An 18,949-nucleotide genomic window follows, 5' to 3' on the forward strand; every position below is an offset into this window, starting at 1 on the left:
TTAAAATCACATTTTTCCCAAGGTATGAGAATTACTTGAAAAATTTGGGATGATGTAAGTACACAATTCAAAAAATATATAAAATGGATCTCCTCATTTTTAGACATTTTAATGTGTGAAAGTTACATATTATAACTTTAATATATGAAACAAACATTATTTATATTGTTGTTTTTTCCTTAAATATTTATTTTAATGGCATCAGACTAGCAAACTGGTGCCACCAACTTTTGATGAACCAACTGCTAATATCCACATAAAGGTTGGATGGAAACGCCTATTAATTTGGCTTTTCTTCTGCCGAGTTTCTGGAAATTCAGTTAAAATTTGCACCACATTTGGACAGAAACCTGGCTAATGGTAGCTGCAGCCCTGCTACTCCGGCGTGTGGAGGCTCCAAAGCCAAGCCTGAGAACCACCACTCAGGCCTTCAGAGACTAAGCCGTGTGCTCTTTTCCACCATTCCCAGCTTATTTATGGAATGCAGCTTTGTCATATTTTTCCATAGCGCAATTTTCCCCTATAAATAGGCACGTAAGGCTCGGAGAGTTGGGGTGGGAGTATGAGGGGTCAGTATCTGTTCTGGACACTCATCATTGCCCCCCTCCCTGTCTTGCTCTCCTCCTATTTTTCCAAATATTTGAGCACTGACAAATATAGTGCAATGTTAGGGTGATGGGAACCCATTGGACGGTCTTTCTTCTAAATCTACCTCTCGTGAAAAAAAAGTTTCCAGGCATTTTGACCCATTTTTCCATTGACATGGACAAAAACTTCACCCTGATGCTGGTAACATGTCGACTGTTTAGAGCTTCTTAATTTACATAAACATTTAGTCCGAATACACATGCAGTAAAACAACATAATTCAGTGTCTTGGCCTGTATTATCTGGAGACATAAGTGGAATGCGTGTCTGTATGTTTGTGTGTATAAGTGTTTATATTTCCTCCACAAGTATTGTAAAAAGATAAATGAAACTCCTAATGAGACATTTATAACATTAATATAAATACAGGAACAAATTAACATTAATCCGTCATTTAAAAGGGAAGTGCAGCTGCTGCTCTAGAGACGCTATGTAAACTTCTGAGGAAATCCTATGAGTGACGTCATATGTGTGGTCAAACTGGTGACACAAGGGTTCCCTCAGTTACAATTTTTTGACCTTACACTCAATAAGTCAATAAGTCGGTATGATGTGCAAGAACTTTGCTGAGATATCTGGAGACAACAAGATTGAAAAGAACGTTTGAAAAGAGAGCAGCGTTTAGGAGTAGCTGGTGTTTACCTGAACAACTGCCCTGAGACCTCATTAAGACACTGGTATCTAATATTTGACTAATACTAGCATTTGTTTAGAAACTAGCTGTGTCCCAATTCAGGGTCCACATACATTGGAAGACAGATTGCATCACAGCAGCGCAACTAGGCTGTACCATTTCCAAGGCTGCTTCAAATGCATCGGAGAAATGCGGCCCTCTTTTCCTGGGCAACCAATGATCCAACAGGTGGATCCTTCGTAGCCCAACCTAACCCAAGATTCATTGCACGCCAGTAATGGAAATAATAGGGCAGCAAACAACACTGACAGAGCCAGGAAATAACACTTTTAAAAGAGCAGTTGAACAGCTAATGGTAGGGTTAACCTTTAAAACCAAGAGTCTTACAACCTCAAGTTTTTGTGAAATAAATTGACATTATTAAGATTGCTAGATGACAGGAGCCATGTTTTTTTTGGGGGGGGCACAGCTGTTGACGGAAAGCAGGAATCCTCCGTAGGCCAGACCAGCTCAATTCAGCTCAGCCTTCACAATCTACGACAGCGAAGGATGCTGCCCCTGAATTGGGGCACAACTACTCTGACTCAGCCTTACCTGGAATTTTTACAAAGCATTTTTCAAACTCATACTTCTATCAGCTCCTCTGTGTGTCTCTTTGAAATATGGTTACTCATGAAACCCTTGACGTTTACATGCATCTTTGCAGAACTATCACACCTGTCTCTATGTTGATATCCTTCAAGAATCCTGTGAAGAGCAAGAACACTTTGAGAGTAGCTACATGGCGGTTTCCATTAACTGCAGTTTAGCAGCAACAAATTTCATTATTCTGCCAGCACTGCAAAGAGGAAATACAAATACTGTAAGCCACTTTCTCTCTGCTTGCAGTAGAAAGAATGCACAGACAACCATCATTGTACAATGTGACTGAAGATCAAAGATAACCAGATGTTTGAGGGCAGGAAAAATACAGGTGAGCTGTGTGTTACATGAATCTTTTTGCTGCTTTGCCCTAAGTTTTTTTTTATGATAATGTTCCTCAACAGAGGAACACAGGAGTCTCCTGGATAATTTACAAATGCTATAGTGTTATGTTTCGCATTGGTTGCATTAAGCTCTTCTGAATACTACAAGTGTTGCTGGTGCTTTGAAAATTCAAGACCCATCCCATCTTCATGCGCCTTGGTGAGACTGTGAGAAATATTTGTGTCAGAATGTTTGAGCTTTTTCCTGCACAACACTCTCACTAATTCCTCTGGAGCTTAGATCGTATTAATAATAATTATTTCCCATCACATACAGAGTAATTGTCAACTTGATGAGGAAAGACCACAGCACCTCACTTTCTTGCTGACACATGGACAGGCAGGGTCCCCTTGACAGAGATGGACACTGGCCACTACCTTGAGTTATGGGCTCTGGTCTGTAATTCACTGGTCATCCAGCCAGACAGCTGGGAAACACAGACATACAGACATTCATTCATGATTCATTTGCGCGGTTATACACACAAACACGATTGACCGAGCTAAACAGTTCTTGATGAGCAATGAAATTACAGAGGACAAATTCAGCTGTTGCGATTCACAGCATAAAGGGAGTCTGTTTTACAGCACAGAAGTAAGAATTGTTCTTTTAAAGGGGTTCATGGGAAATATAGTCACCCACATGTGAGACAAGGTGGGCCTGTGGTTACAGACACAGTCATAAGCTTTATACACTCAGTGACAACAGAAATCACCAAGTTCATTGTGCCTGAAAGGAGACAGTAGATGTGCACCTGCTCACTTATTTGAAAAACTTTATTTAAACTCTAGGCACCTGAAATGCACCCTAAAGCAGACTTATTTCTGTGTGACATCAACCAGCCTGGTGTTTGTGTTCAGTCACTGATGCTTTGGTGGCCTCGGACGGCCTTTGGGTCAAACAATTCAGTTAGCATGATATGGACTAATCAGGGTAAGGCAGAGACGTTAAGTCTGCTCACAGCTCCTAACCATCATTAAGAGGCCTTGGTCACAAGATCACTCTGCTGCTACTAGCCAGTGGTGTTTCACTACACACACACACACACACGCACACACATACAGTACAGCCACACACACGCACACTGCTGGAATGACATTGTTGTTCATTCAGAGAAGCAGCTTGCTGTCGTAGCTGGCTGCGTTTGTTGTTGAAAGGTCCCCTGGGTGGAGATTCCTTTGGGCCTCAGTCATAAGGAGAGGCATCAATGGGAAACCAGTGGGAATAAATGAATGGGCCTGTGGTCAGGTGCTGCTCTGTTATGTGAGTGTTGCAACTGCTGAATAGTGAGCACATCATACAATGATGACAAGAACTGGGGGTGTTTTAAAGCAGCAAAAACACATGAAAGTAGAATTATGTTTGTGTAAGTTTGAACTTTTACATTTCTGAGTGTGAAATTGTCTCCACACAGCTACTCTTTTGGCACAGTTAACATAAGGACATGATGAAATTACTTGTCTATCAGAGAACTAAATAATTCTTTACTGCTGGCAATACATGTGCTGATAAAGTTTCACCACTAGTCTCATACTGATTTCTGATTTCTATCTTTATAGTTTGGAGGTAGTTGTAGGTTGGTATTAATTAAAAGGACTGTGCATTTCAACAGAAAGTATACACAGTCTATCAGTGACAGACATACATACTCTTTAAAGCTCTATGTGGAAACTTGATGCAATAGTGACACCCAGGACAGAAGGTCAGAATGCAGAAACTGCAGTTTGTTGCACTTTGGATTAAGTGTGCTATCTAGTGCTTGCAGATCACATAACATCAAGAAACGATAATAACTTTCATTTCTATTCATTATTGTTGCAAAAACAAAGCACTTCCTGTGAGGCAAGAAAATTGATAGAAATCTCATGTCTGTGCATTAAATATGGAGCCGGAGTCGGGAGGTGTTTAGCCTAGCTTAGCATAAAGACTTGAAGCAGGGGAAAATAGGTCACCTAGCTCTGCCAAAAGTCAAACAAAGTTCCAACCAACACCTTTAAAGCTCAATAACTACATATCTTGATGGTCTAATATGTATACAAAAGATATGTAAAAACCACAATATGTGTGCATATCTCAAAGTCTTGTCGTCACAGTGAGGCTGACAGGTTTGGTACCACTGTTCCTGTAAAGAGATCAGAACCCACATTCACTGATCTTGTCTGGCAACTTGTGCTATAGCTGAAGAAGCTGCAGAGAATTACTGGACAGAAGGGTAAACTGTTGTTTTTATCAAGAAACAGTCATAGCATGTAAATCCCCCTAAAATATTTTTATATACAAATGAGATACATGTTAATTTGTGATCATAAAAAGGTGTTGATAAGTATATATCTTGTTACTTTGGCTTCTGTTTCTAGTCTTTATGCTAAGCTAGGCCAAACATTTGACAGCGCTGTAGTTATGAGTAAGACCATGTAACATTTCTAAGACAAAATAATAAAATATTCCTCTTAAAAGTTGAACTTATGAGCAATAAAACAACCTTACTCATTTCAATACACGCAGGGGTTCTGCTGCTACACTGTTATTTGGTCTCGTATGACCAGTAGCTTATGGTGGCTAATGTTAGCTAACGTTAGATATTTTTTGTGCAATTGATGTTACCATGGGGGTTATGGGTTACTGCCACACTGTGTTTTCATATGTTACAGATGTTATTATCACAAACATAAAAGAAGCAACTGATTCAGGAGAATCTTGGAAAATGAAGTGTAATTCAGTGAGTCATTAATTTGGAAATTTCCACTAGTGGCCTCAGTGGCTGCTGATTAGTGAATGTTACACACTGATACCAGTACTCTCATCTTATTCACAGAATGACAAACTATTCTGTCATTTCTGTGAAGACATAGTAAAATAAAAACATATATTTTTCAATATCTAATCATGTGTCCTTATGTTTATTGTTCTTTGTTTATTGTTTATTTATTTGTTATTGTTTTATTTCTTCATACATGCATAATATATTTAGCCTAAAAAAATATTAATATAGTCTAATATATAACATAACTGTGGCTATATGATGGGGGAGGTTAGCTGGTGATCTGGGCAGTTAACTAACCTTCCCATCATTTAAACCCACGCTTGACCGTTAGCTTGTGGGTCGTAGTAGCTCGGAGAGCAATATAAAGTAGGAGGTGTGTGTTTCGATGTCAGCTGCCAAAAACTTTGTTCACATTTCCAAAAGAGCAAGGTTGAAGTCTAATTTTCGTCATTTCTGCCTCATCCTCTGCCTCTTGATCCAACAACGCAGGACAGCAAAGTGTGGGTGGAGGCGAACAGTCCTGTGTAGCTACATGTGTCTGCAAAGGGCTGTACAGAGACATGGAGATATTGTGTTTGAATCCATACATTACATTATGGAAGCTAAAGATGCTTTAACTGCTGTTTCACTGTAACTTTAAGCTAAATGTTTCATCACATCCTCTATAGTCAACTACAGCTAGTTACTTAGTAAATATTTTACTATGAAAATGTTACTCTAGAGAAAAGAGGTGTATTTTCTTTTATATATGGCCCCTTTAAAGTTGAATAAAACACAAGATTTAGCTTATCTACCAGGTTGTTGGTAGAAGCAAATTTTGTTTGCAATAAGTACTCTTAATTCACTTCATATTGTTTTTAATCCTTTACAAGCTCATATGGTAAAATGTCATACTGTATGAAAACAAGGGTGCAATAAAGTCCTGAGATGTGTAAAATGGAAACATACACTACACATTTTGTGGAATGGAATTACTTGCTTGCAACAACAAACTTTAGGAGGGAATCAAGCAATGATGTCACATAAGACCCTCACTACTGCAGCTGGATCATTTGATGCACTCTTCACTTGTGACACAGAAAGAGGAAGCTCATTTAACACCTGAAAACACGCATTTTTGGCACAGAGCACTTGGAGCTTTAAAACTCATAATTAATACCTCAATAAAAACAATTAGCCGGGGCGAAATCCTTAAAGCTAGAATGAGCTAAGTACTCAATAAAAAAAGCTCCCGTGCTTTGTGCAATAAGCTTTGAGAATGTGGGTTGTTGAGGAAAACATGAAACCTGCAAGAATGTCCTGCATCCTTGTGTTGTTTTTATTACATTACTCGTCCACACAGAATCATCAAGTTGCTACCGACAGTGATTAGACTTACTTATTTTTTAATTCTCAAACGCGGCTAAATAAATCCTCGAGATAAGAATATTATCATCATGTTTTTTTAATATAAATATGCACTCCAATCAAACACTCGATGTCATCCAGCTAGACAGCTGACTGGTTGTCACTACCACTTTAACTGATGACTTAGTAATGGTAGTTCATAGGGTATGAGTGGCTGCAGACTTACTGATGCGAAATTGAAACTAGTCTTCATCTTTACAAACTGTAGCTTAAAGGCTTGTTAGTTAGCATGTTAATATATTAACTTTTTATGAAAGTATCATAAAAAGTTAGTGGTTAACATTTCAGTCAAAAAATACTAAACATTGTAGTGATGATTAATTATAATTATTACAAGTCTTTTGCCCATCAGTTGTTGTGTTAATTAAAATACTGCAACCCTGCCACAGTGGAAGTATGTGAACAGCCTTGAGCAAGGAGTGTCAATGAACACCACACAGTGTTTCCTGGTAATGATGTGAAATAATTCTTCTCAAACAATGGAGGTCTTGACCCCGTAACGCTCAAATGGCCATAAACACTGTTTCTCTTAACACCCTTCTGATGACTAATTAACCACTACTCATTAAATCACACCTTGCTTTAAACCTGTTACAAGTCTTTCCCCAAAGGGAAAATCCACCCTAAAACAGAAGTGCTATTTCAATGATTTTAAAAAGTAAAGTCATCAACAGTCACAGACAGCTGTCTCCGGAAGCACAAGAACAAAACATCAAGACTTGAATTGACTAAAACACTAACTAAAAACAACTAAAATCCTATATAAGCACAGCAAAGTTGCACAGCAAAATCACCATCTGCAATAGAAGCAAACAGGACAGGAATAATAATTCAAGCTGGAGGGTCAGCTGCGGATGGGGTTAAGACTTGGAGGCTGGATCTGGGTCTGGAGGGTCAGCTGGAGCAGTGGCAGGGGCCTGCAGCCCATAGTGGGGCTCTACTAGCAGTTTCCCCCCTTGCTGTTAGTTGGGAGACACCAGAGAGGGAAAAAGGGCAGGCATACCAAGAGAACTGAATGACCTAAAAATGCATCTGTGCATTTAGAGTAGAACCACATAAAGAGATATTTGGATCCTACCTGGCTTATATCTGCATATGGATGTGGCGCAAACAAAATCTAAAAGTGCATTCAATCTGATGTTTTCCTGTTTACACTTACATAACACCTGTGACAAAAGAATCTGAAGTGAGTCTCTTTTTTTTAACCAGGCAGTATAAGAGAAGCTACTAAAAGAGCTATATGTGGACCTAAGTGGCTACTTCAGATATTGATATATTCTTTCTTTGCTCTGTCATTTTGTAAAAAACAAAAAAAGATAGCAATTAACTGAAAGCTGTGACGCAGGGTAATTAATCTTAATATAAATAGTTTTTTGTTGTCAATTGAAGTCTATTTTAGGTGGATTTTCCCTTTGATATCACTTTGGCAGTGTGAGGGCACGACATGTTCACATGCACTTTTGAGAATGACACTTCATGGCCCATTGGCTTATGCTAATAAATGCTTAGGGGTAGCTGGTGCCAATTTCTCAGAACCAAAACGGTGGTGTGAGAATTTTCCAAATGTGCCCAAAAATGACTTTCATTAGTTTCCCACAGACTTCTAACATCCATAGACCTTCATTAATAATCTAATCATAAGACATCCTATAAGAGTAAGTATGTAGAGTAAGTTGTGACGCACAATCCTTTTTGTTGTTTTACTTATTAATGTGCTTTACAGGACCAGCTGAACTGAAACAGTACCACTGCTAAAGTCTCAGAAAAGTAGGCTCCATCAGCTGATTGTAAAAAGTGCTGGTGTCTTTCGGGCCTGTGAAGGGCCCGTCTTGGGCTTTTCCTCCTGCCAGTAAATGGAGAGACGGACAGTGTGCCTGGTGTTATCAATGAAGCCAGCCTCTTGGCTCTCCAAAAAGTGCAGCTTGGAAGGCGTCCATGGCAGGGCATTAGGCCTGGAGGTTTGTGTCGTTTGTAATTTATAACACTGAGGGAAATGGGCAAGAGGACAATATGGAGAGAAGAGGGAGAGAGGGAATGTGGGAGGAGGGGGATGGGACTTGCTGCACAAGCAAGTGGCTCTGCTTCCCTGAGTGTGCTGCACAGAGCCTGGTTACCAGGCTGACCAAGCTGGAGGGCTTTCTGTCCCTCTGTGAGGCACAGCCTGAATGGGCCTCCTTTTTCCTTTTGCTCAAGTCAGAGTGAGACATAAACTAGATAAAGATATAGTTGTATATACATACATGTACGTACAAATGCAGAGTAAACTAACGGACAGAGGAAAGGAGTGCTTGAATTAATTTTTTATTTATTTATTTTAATCAACTGTACTCACTGTACATGTTTGATAGAAGATGGTAGCAGCTTTCTGTGAATCAGAGACAACCTTCTTGTTTTATTATAATACTCTACCACTTAACCAGCGTGACAGACTTTTACTGTGTGAAAAATGGGCCTGATTTTAACCTTGTATTTAGATGGATTTTCACAGATTTGCACATTTCAGCCTCTGCTAATAAGACATAATAATCACTGCAGCACTGTGACCGTCATCATTATTCCTCTCTCCTCCTCCTAATCATCATACAGGGACACTAATTGCTGCAATTTCCCTTCATTTCATAAGAATGACATAATGCACAACACCCAAATTACCATGATAATATCTTAAAGACATAACTACAGTGAAAACAAACATATCTTTGACATTTTCCTCTCGCCAGAGACATGAAGAATATGGCTTTGAGCTAAAACACTACATTCACAGATTTTTTAAAATGTGAATTAAACTTTATTTGAGAGATGAGATCTGCCACTGAAAGCAAAATGAGCATTTTAAGTTCTCTCAATTTGATGACATTACAGATAAAGTTCTTGGTTTTGTGGTTTTTTAGCTTTGGGAGAGAAGTTGATGTTCACAATGTTGGCTGAATGGTCCCGAAGTAACTTTGGTTACATTTCTAATTGTACTTCCCTTTAGACTGATGAGATTTGCCATTCAATTCACAAATGCCTTGGACCATTCCATCAACACTGTACATATCAACAAGTCTTCCATAATGCCTGAGACTAGAAACTCATAAAGTGATGCATCACTACACAAAACAACAAAATATGCTCATTTTGGCATTTATTTTATTGTTAAAATAATTGATTAAAGAATAGTATACACTCCATTTTAAAACCCAATAAAGTTTCTGCTCACTCTGTACCTCAGAAGTCAAATCCAGGCCTTTGTCTAACTGAGCAAGTCCTATGTAGCCTGTGTTACACACATCACTCTTCAGCTGTTATGGTAACAGTGCTTCTATCATGTCAATTATAAAGCCTAAATACCCTGTTAACACCTTGGTCCTTCATAAACAGGTCCAGTGTGATCTCTGTTTTGGGAAACAGCTTATTAAAAGGAACGTGGGGGTGGCTGCATTCTCGATTGCATAATAACGAATTTTGCCCAGTAGTGCATGGCTACAGATCCTAGGCAACATGTGCTGGAAGCAGACTCAGCTCCATAACTACATCCACAACACAAAACTATCAAAGCCTTTCCGCAGGAACAGCCATCATCAGAGGTTACCAGAAATGAAATGAGTCACGAGTAAGTCTAAGGTTTTTAAGAAGAAAGGATGTGGCATGTACAGCTGGGCCAAAGAAAAAAAGCAGCCTTTGAAATATGTACAATATAGATATTTTTATCACTTGACTCAATAGAGTTCACTGTTACTTTTTCCTTAGAAGAAATTCAAACCATAACAGACCTAAGAAATACAGTAACACCACTATACCTGTTCCAATGAGTGCCTCAGATTTATCCTTTCATAGAAGTACATTCATAAAAGCCCATTGTCACTCCACTATAAGCAGCCTTTAGATACATCACTGTTTCATACAAATACATCTGCCACACAGAGGCAAGATCACAGAGGTTTAGATCAAAAGAAATTTGCTCTTCAAAGTGGTATTTCATAACAAGCCATCTTCAAGGGACTTTTTGTCACAGGTTTGCCAAGTGAGACAATTTTGGAGGCTGAAGCAATTTCCAACTATTGCCAAATATAGCAAGCTGACTCTGACACAGTTGTTTGTATGGTGAACAACAAAAGCAAGAGTTGCGGGGCAGTACTGCACAATGAAATAGCCTACCTGAATACATACTGGGCGGCACACAGAGCAAACGTTTTACCTTTTCACCACACTGGATGGTCAATCAGGACCACTGCAGACAGACCGCTCGGATGTCTGTGAGTTAAATTTGTGTTGTGGGTTGCCGGGAAGAAAATAAATGTAAAGAAAAGTCATAATGCCAGATCAGACAGGCTTTGGGAATGCACTGCTCCTAGATTCACACTCCTCAACTGTTGTACTAATCTGGTCTTAAAAGCCTACTCCATGTTGTACCAGAATCTGAAGAATGTAGGCCAATTCAAAAGCCAGTCTTTTAACACAACAAACAGAAGAGTTCAATCCAGACAATATCTATATCACCAAAAGTCAATCAATCATATTCATTTGTTTATATTTTACATTGCACTTAACTGATATTTTGAATAGTTGTGATATTTAAATGTGAAATATATTACATCACATGTGGAAGTTCTATAATAAAAAGACATAATGTCGCTATGTTCAACACAAGCATCCTATATTCCTACTTCCTACTATTAATGGATTTATTCCTTTACACCATGAACAACAAATAACATTTGATTTTACAGTACTGCTAAGGGTTTCCTAAAGCACACTAAACAGTGTTTTGGAACCACTTATTTTCATTCATCTGTATGAAAATCAACTTATAGAGACTTTGAACCCACTTGACAAAATCCATTAACATTTCATCACTTTCATTTCTTTGTCAACATTATGTCGTTTTGCCACTGATAGTTACTAGAAGGGAGCGTTTTGAAAACTACCTTTGGTGGTGAATTCAAGGACAATCTGAGGTAGATTTTGTAAAAATAAATAAATAAATAAACAACAGAAGCCAAACAATGAGCAAACTTAAGTGGTAGGTTGTTTTTATGCTTGTTTGACATAACTGAAATTCTGAAAATGTTAAATGTTAAAACATCTTTAAAGCTGCACTAATCAATATAAACAATCAATCAAATTACTATATTTAATGTGTGAGGAGTGGCTTGTAGTGGTGAACCTGTCAAGAATTATCAAACAAATCTGCAGTTCTACAGAGCGTTTTAGCATTTTGGAGCATGTTTTGGCTTCTGAACAATGAACTCTGCTTTAAGCCTCGTTTACATCAGGCAGCTGTAAACACACCTGCCCAGCACCAAACAGTCATACAGTTATACATACAGTTAGCAACTAGCTGGTGATATTTCACCAGGTTTAAAGGGGCTTACATTTGCCAGGAGGCTGGATAAATGATTCCAAATAAATTCTAATGTTGCTACACGTCTGTTGGATTTGTAAATAGGAAATGATTTGCTAATACATTCAACACAACAACTTTGAAGGGTGATAATATGTTCACCTTGTTTTCAGCCAAGTGGAGGAAAAAAAATTGAGAAAAAAGCTTTAAACTCACCAACAGAATTTTTAAGACTGTCCTCTGAGCAAACACATTACCATATATCATAAGCCTAACTGTGACAAAAAGCAGAGAGAATGACATTTGGATCAACTGGTGAGTATTTCAAGAGAGTTTTTTCAAGTCTCTGCAAAATAATGCCTTGGAAAAACTGTTGGTAGTGATTTTGGGTAAATAGGCTAAATGCATGCAAAACAGCTTGTGTGGTTCTTTAAATTGAGAGTCAATAGTACAATAGAGAAAGAGCTACCATACAGCAGGTTGCTACAACAGCAGTTTTTGGTTTCTTTCATAAAGCGCTGCCAAATGGGGTTACATTTGGGCCTTATATAAATAATACACAAAATACAGGTGCTAATTAATAGAGTAAATATTTGTTTTCATAACTTAAGTATGTAGTTAGGCTTCAGTGCCACAAGGCAGGACAGGTTCCTGAATAAATGAGCACAAAACACAGCTGATGTGATTTTTTAAAAAGTCTTTAAATAAACATTTTTAAATGAACAACACTATGCTACACTGTTTGTGACATGTACTTGCTACATGTAAATACTTTTGTATCAAAAAACATTCCCTACAAGAGAAAATGTACTACTAATACCATCTCCTGTAACACAAAGTATAGTGAAAAGCAGACAACCTTTGATTCGAGGTAATTAGTTCTGATAAAGTGAGCGGCTGGCAGGAGAAGTCTTGCTGAGTTCAAAGGGGTGTCCCTCATCAGGAAACATTAAGTGTTCTTACCAACATGATGCCATTTAATCCCAACACTTGTTGCAGCGTTAGCACCAAGGGTTACCAGGCAAACACTCCAACACGCTTTCTAGACATTTGCTATGATACGCTCCACACAAACACCCAGAAAGAATAAAACCATCTGAAGCAAAACACAAAACTGCTGGAAGTATTTCAATAAGGCCATTAGAGAGAAAAATGAGTTTCACTTTAAGACAAAGTACTGAGCAAAGAGACCGTGAAGGCTGTTGAATCTGAATTAAGCATAGATTGGCCTATATTGCAGCAATCGGGAAACTAGTTCAAGACGTGCCAGGCCTCATGTAGGCTCTTTCACACTGGGGACCTTACTCTCAAACAGTGAAGCTTACATACGCTGGGCTATTTCGGTAATTTACCATTAGGATATTCTACAGGTTTTACGATGAGTGAGGAGTACTGCTAATGTGAATGAAAAAAAAAACAACAAAAAAACCCAAATTGGCAGCTTTAAAATGAGCGCGGTGTCATATTTGCACAATAGTTCGTAGACCTGTCATAACAGCGCAAATATGAAACACTACACCAACGACAAGTGGTGCATAAACTAAATAAATGTATACACATAGTTTACGATTTGCAGATAAGAAGGAGTGAGTGTTTGTGTCTGTGACCTGTTTTTAGCAAGGCAGAAAGACAACTGAGGGGAAAAAAGTTCTCTTTGCTTCTGCTGGGTCAAGTCCCAGTTCCGCTCTGGACTCCCATATACAAGTTAGGCAAGTGGCCTGCCTTCCCCAGGGGCAGAAAACACAGTGTGGTGGAGAAGAATACCTGTGCATAACCTGATTTGAGGTCTCCAAACCTCCTCACAGTTGATGCCTTCCTCCTCTCACAAGGCTAGTTACCCTGCATGTGAGTGAGCGAATAACTTTCACTTTCAGAAATATCACACATAACTTGAAGTCAGAAGGGCAGCTAAATTCATGTTTCTGACTCAACTACTTGGTTGGCTCCCAAATGGCACACATTGACCCACTCATTAACCGGTAAACCTGCAGCTTGACAAGCAGCCCCTGGATGACAGTAATTGTTGCAATCGCAGACAGAGAGCAATTAATGAAGGGGTCAGAAGTTTCCAGAAGGGTGTCTGCCTGAATTAAAAAGCTCCCACGTGAAGCTAACTGTAACCCCTGACCTAGGGCCTGGGTCGAGCCATGTAAAACTTAAGAATAGGCACGGAGCGAGGATCAAGATCTGAATTTTGACTTTCTTTCATATTTCTGCTTTCTTTTGGGCAACATTAATTTAGTGTCATTTCTGGGTAGATTAGAAGTCTAAATGAATGGAAGAATGAGTATCATATGAGTATTATATGAGTATTGCAAGTTATGTAATGTTATAAAGTTCAGAATGTGAGCATAAAAGAATCCCCTACAAAATCCCAACTGTACAGAGAAAACACCTTGTCACAAAGTTCAGATCCAATGCAAAGCAACGCCAGCTGCTCCAACACAGTCTGTAATATGAGCAACATGTTGTGGGTTTTTCGTTTTTGTAACAGACTTCAGACGACTATGCAGCTCCGCAAGCGGCATTAAATTAATTAACAATGACTTACAATACAAAGCACTTTGAACTGAGTGTGCGCTGCGAACAGAGCCAGATTGACAGGAAACTTTGACCCTGCAGCCCTCCCTACAACAGTTGCTTATGACTTCCATGAGAAGCTGAAAGGCGAATTCCCTCTGGCGCAGGGCCAGCCGCAGAAACACTCTGCCTCAGCCACTACACACCAGAACTGGACCTAAAGATGAAGTATGTTGGCAATAAATGGTGTGAACATGTCACGTGTTTGCCTTTTAGTGGCAGGAAACAGAATTCACAAAATGCCACTAAGTTGAGTAAACAAGACAGATGCCTAAGCACAAACAATTAAACTGCCAGTTGATTTTAACCTCAGTCAGAGATGCACTTACTACACGTTTTATATGAAGCTCGTGCAGACGTGACATGTTGAGCGTGACTTCATTTATGTTTCAGGCTGTTATTCAACAAGCATCAGCTAGGGCTACATTATTGGACTAATTAATATTATGGTAATCATAACAAAAACCTGTTTTATAGTAGCTAACATACCTGCTAGCATGCAGGATAATGATAAAGATATACTTCTTTGTGTGTAGTAAAAACATTTAAAAAACATTTCCACCCATGCTCACAGTTTCAAACACAAAGTGTGCACAAAGTTGTACAACTGACAACATTAACTCTAATTTAGACGTGGTAGACGTGTTTAGATGTGTTACACAGACTCCAGCATGTACCAGGACCCAGATGAAGGTCATGTACATAGTTAGCAGGTATGTAATTAGTGTTTGGGTTAAAGAAAAGATGAGAAGTGACCTGATGCACTGGGGTATGTGGTGAGGGCAGAACAAGCACACACACATGCCCCAAACCAAAACAACACCTTGGATGGAAACTTAGATTTTGTGAATAAAGTTCATTACATAAAAGTGTGGTAGTACTATTAATCTACCACAAAGTCTATAACACTATTTCCAAATATTCCTCCAGACTACATGACTGACTACACTTAATAGCTCATTTAGTTTAACTTTAGCATTAATAATTTAGACAACAAAATAACGGGTCATGACAACTTCTTCAAGGACAATAAATTTCAATATTGTTTTTTTTTCTCATTGCAATTTGCTTCTATTTAAGGATGATAACCAGAACAGGTGTTTTCTGGTCAAAACAACTGATAACAAAGTAGAGCAGCAGTCTGCTGCCGGTCACTGATCCTGCACCAGCACAGCAAACTTTGTTGTCACACTTCAGTAACACTTATTCCAAGCTTTTGCAGCTATCGGCAAATTATTTTCTCAATTTATTTACCTAATTGTTTTGTCTATAAAATGTCAAACAATAGTGCGATATGCGCATTATAATTTCCCTGTGTCCACGGCGTCGCCTTCACGTTACTTGTTTTGTCTGACCAGCAGTCAAAGCCCTAAGATATTTAATTCACAACAACATAAACACACAGGGGCACACAAGCACAGAGCATCTTGACCATCAGCTGTTCACTATCAACTTTAACATAAAATAAAATGTAACAACAATGAGGTAAGAGATACTGCATGGGGTCATGTTCTGTAATATTATTATTGTAATAATATAACATGAGACAATGCAGTACAATAACTTTTACTTTACTCAGAAAACTAGTGCATGTCTGTAAATAGTTAGCTGTGATGAAAACAAACAAACCCCCCCAACTAGTATATTATGTAATACTAATTTGGCATGGAGAACTACACCTAATTTCTGGTAATGGAGCTCAATGATTTGTTCTGCCCCCAATTAATCCTCTTAAAGTAAAGTGAATATTCTAATGAGCATGCAATGCCTCAATCATGCTTTTTTCACATTTTAAGTATTAATAAATCAGCTGCTGAACAGGTATGCCTGTGTGACACTCTTATAGCTGAATATTTGGCCATAAAGAGAGAAGAGACTTGTACCAAATCTACAAACACTGCCAGGAATAACTAAGTCAGAGGCAACAACAGAGAGGGGGGGTGGCTATGCAAAACATCAGGTAAACCATGGGTGAGGTAAACATCTTTCTCAAACACTATGCGCATACACACACACAACACATGGGGGGCTCGAGGGTGTTAGAGGCTGTTATTCATTATCCACACGACTGCATTCCAGGGCTGGGCAAAAGGAGTTATCGCCACCATCACTCAGAGGCAAGCACAAGAGAGGTAGAGAGGGATTTAAGCAGGTTCTCAAACAAGATGCCCCCACCTGATAACCTTAGCATTGCCGTTGCACCATTCCCACATGTCCTAATGCATTCACAAATCAGAGAGAGATGGAGGGAGGGGGAAAGAGTAAAAAAAAGGTGAATGAATGAGAGGAGGTCAAGGTAAGAGGAGGAAAGCAAGACAGAGAGCATGAGGAGAGAGAGAGAGAGAGAGAGAGAGAGAAAGAGAAAGAGACCGTGTGAACATTAACACTGAATGGAAGCGATGGAGAAAGATAAGGACACCTCCTCCTCCCCTTCACAGGAAGTGGCCAGTGAAGCTGTGGCAAGTGCACCTCACTACTGATGTGGCTGCTTCAGTGCTTTGTGAGGCAGGCCTGATAAGAAGTGCCTAAACAACCCCATCCTCCTCCTCTCTCTCTTTATTCTTCACTACCTGGAATTTCTTGTGAAATCTTGTAGGGGACAAGAATTCCTCATCCTCCTCCTTTTATTCCTGAAAATCAGGTTTTAGACATTTTGGATTCACTAAACACAGCTTGACCTATAGATGGACAGAGCAGCACAGGCATTCAGTGCATACTGAAGGAAAGAGCTGTGGCTCCTAGTATTATAATACCTGATGTAATGTTACATAACTCTGTCTGTCCTGCCAATTCCAAGGAGAGGGTGGACAGGTGAACGGCTAACCTGTTTGTGCAATTAACTTTATCACTTGAGGATCAAGAGGGCTGTCTGGCCCTTTTATATAGTGAGCTTTTCAATTGGCATTAGAACAATAGATATAATGTCATATTTAGGTGTCAAGGTTTGATGTGAGTCAACTGAAAACTTTTCACACTCACAGTTTTAATAAAGGAGAAAATATGGCTGGTGTAACTATCTGTCTCACCTTTTTTAAACTCCTCCAGCATTGCATCCAGCTTGGTGTCATTGAACACAAAATGCAACGGGTGGCTGTAAAACTTAGTGATGGTTTTGAGTGGGGTGCAATCATCCGGGTCCACAAAGGCCAGGTCCTTGACGAAGAGCAGATCCACTATGTTGGACCTCTCGCCCTCGAAGACCGGGATGCGCGTGTAGCCGCTCTTCATGATCTCGGACATGGTGTTAAAGTCGAGGGTGGCATCCCCAGGGATCATGAAGCAATCTCTCAGCGGCGTCATCACGTCCTCCACGGTCTTAGTCCTGAGCTCCAGCGCACCCTGGATGATGTTCAGCTCCTCCTTCACCAGGTCGTTGTAGGGGTCCGTGACGCGCAGCATCTCCAGAAGCTTCTCACGGTTGTACACGGTTCCTATCTCCTGTCCGAGCAGGTAGTCCAGAAGCTTGCTCACAGGGTAAGAAGCGGGGAAGGTGAGCAGCATGAAGAACTTAGTGAGGAATATGGTGTTGGCACCGACCGCGAGGCCATGTCTGGAGCAGATGGCCTGGGGCACGATTTCTCCAAAAATTACAATTCCAATGGTGGACATGACCACCGCAATCAAACCCGAACCGGCGATATCATCCAGCAGGATTGTCAGCGTGGTGTTCACCAACACGTTCCCGAGCAAGAGCGAGCAAAGCAAGTAATTCCCTTGGCTCCTGACCGGCTCTATTTTTTTGGCGTAATTCTTCTCCCTTTCCGTGCCGCAGTTCTGGACTATCTGGAGCTCCATGGGGTCCAGAGCCATGAGCCCCAGGTTCAACCCGCTGAACATACCCGACAGGCAAAGCAACATGGAGATGAAGATAACCTGGAGCCAGAAAGGCAGCAGAAACTTTTTCTCCTCCACCACTATCACTTTGGTGTCATCCCCATCGTGGTAGATCCAAGTGTTCTCCGTCCACGGGTCGTGCATCCCAGCCACAGCCGGTGTGGAGGTGGCGATGCAAAGGTAATACGCTTTACTCCTCTCCGTCTTTCGCAGAGGTTTGACCTCAATTTCAACTATTCCGGACGTCTTTCGATTCAGGATGATGTTGGGCAATATAATTATATCCGAAGTCCTAATGCCGCAGGGATGCAAGCCGGACGGGTCCTCTTGGCTCTGGTTATCCCCCGAGGAGCTGTCAACGCTCCCTACTGCCCGGCTCCGCTCATGTTCCGTGAAAGCAATTTTGGACCAGGTCTCGTTGTTGATGTTCTGCCCATACACCCTTAATTTCACCCGAGACCGCTCACTCACCCGCAGGTAGCCCTTAGCCATGAAGGAAATGTCGTCCGTGTCCTCCAGTCGGAGCCCTATGATGACGGTCTCCTCGGACCCTTCCTTGCCACTTGTCGGGGCGACACAACAGCCAGTGACAGTTAAGAAAATCATCGCCAAAGCTCGGACCCGGTTAAGTGACGCCATTTTTGTAGCAGTGGGTGCTTGGGATAACGGCTCTGCCATATTGATAACCATTGGCAACCAACCTCCTGAATGAAAAGGGCTGTTAAAAATCA

At 40.2% G+C, this 18,949-nt stretch overlaps 1 protein-coding gene across 6 annotated transcripts in view; it reads right to left on the reverse strand.

Moving 5' to 3' along the window:
• Positions 1-18,896, reverse strand: part of cnnm2 (cyclin and CBS domain divalent metal cation transport mediator 2) — a 37,205-nt gene extending 18,309 nt beyond the window's left edge. For all 6 annotated transcript variants that reach the window (XM_022755607.1, XM_022755606.1, XM_022755604.1 and 3 more), the window contains exon 1: positions 17,411-18,896. In XM_022755607.1, coding sequence (XP_022611328.1) covers positions 17,411-18,896 — 1,486 coding nt within the window. The remainder of the gene's footprint in view (positions 1-17,410) is intronic.
• Positions 18,897-18,949: the final 53 nt, after the last annotated feature.

This window comes from Seriola dumerili, unplaced genomic scaffold, assembly GCF_002260705.1.
Source record: "Seriola dumerili isolate Sdu_G_001 unplaced genomic scaffold, Sdu_1.0 BDQW01000230.1, whole genome shotgun sequence".
Classification (NCBI taxonomy): Eukaryota; Metazoa; Chordata; class Actinopteri; order Carangiformes; family Carangidae; genus Seriola; species Seriola dumerili.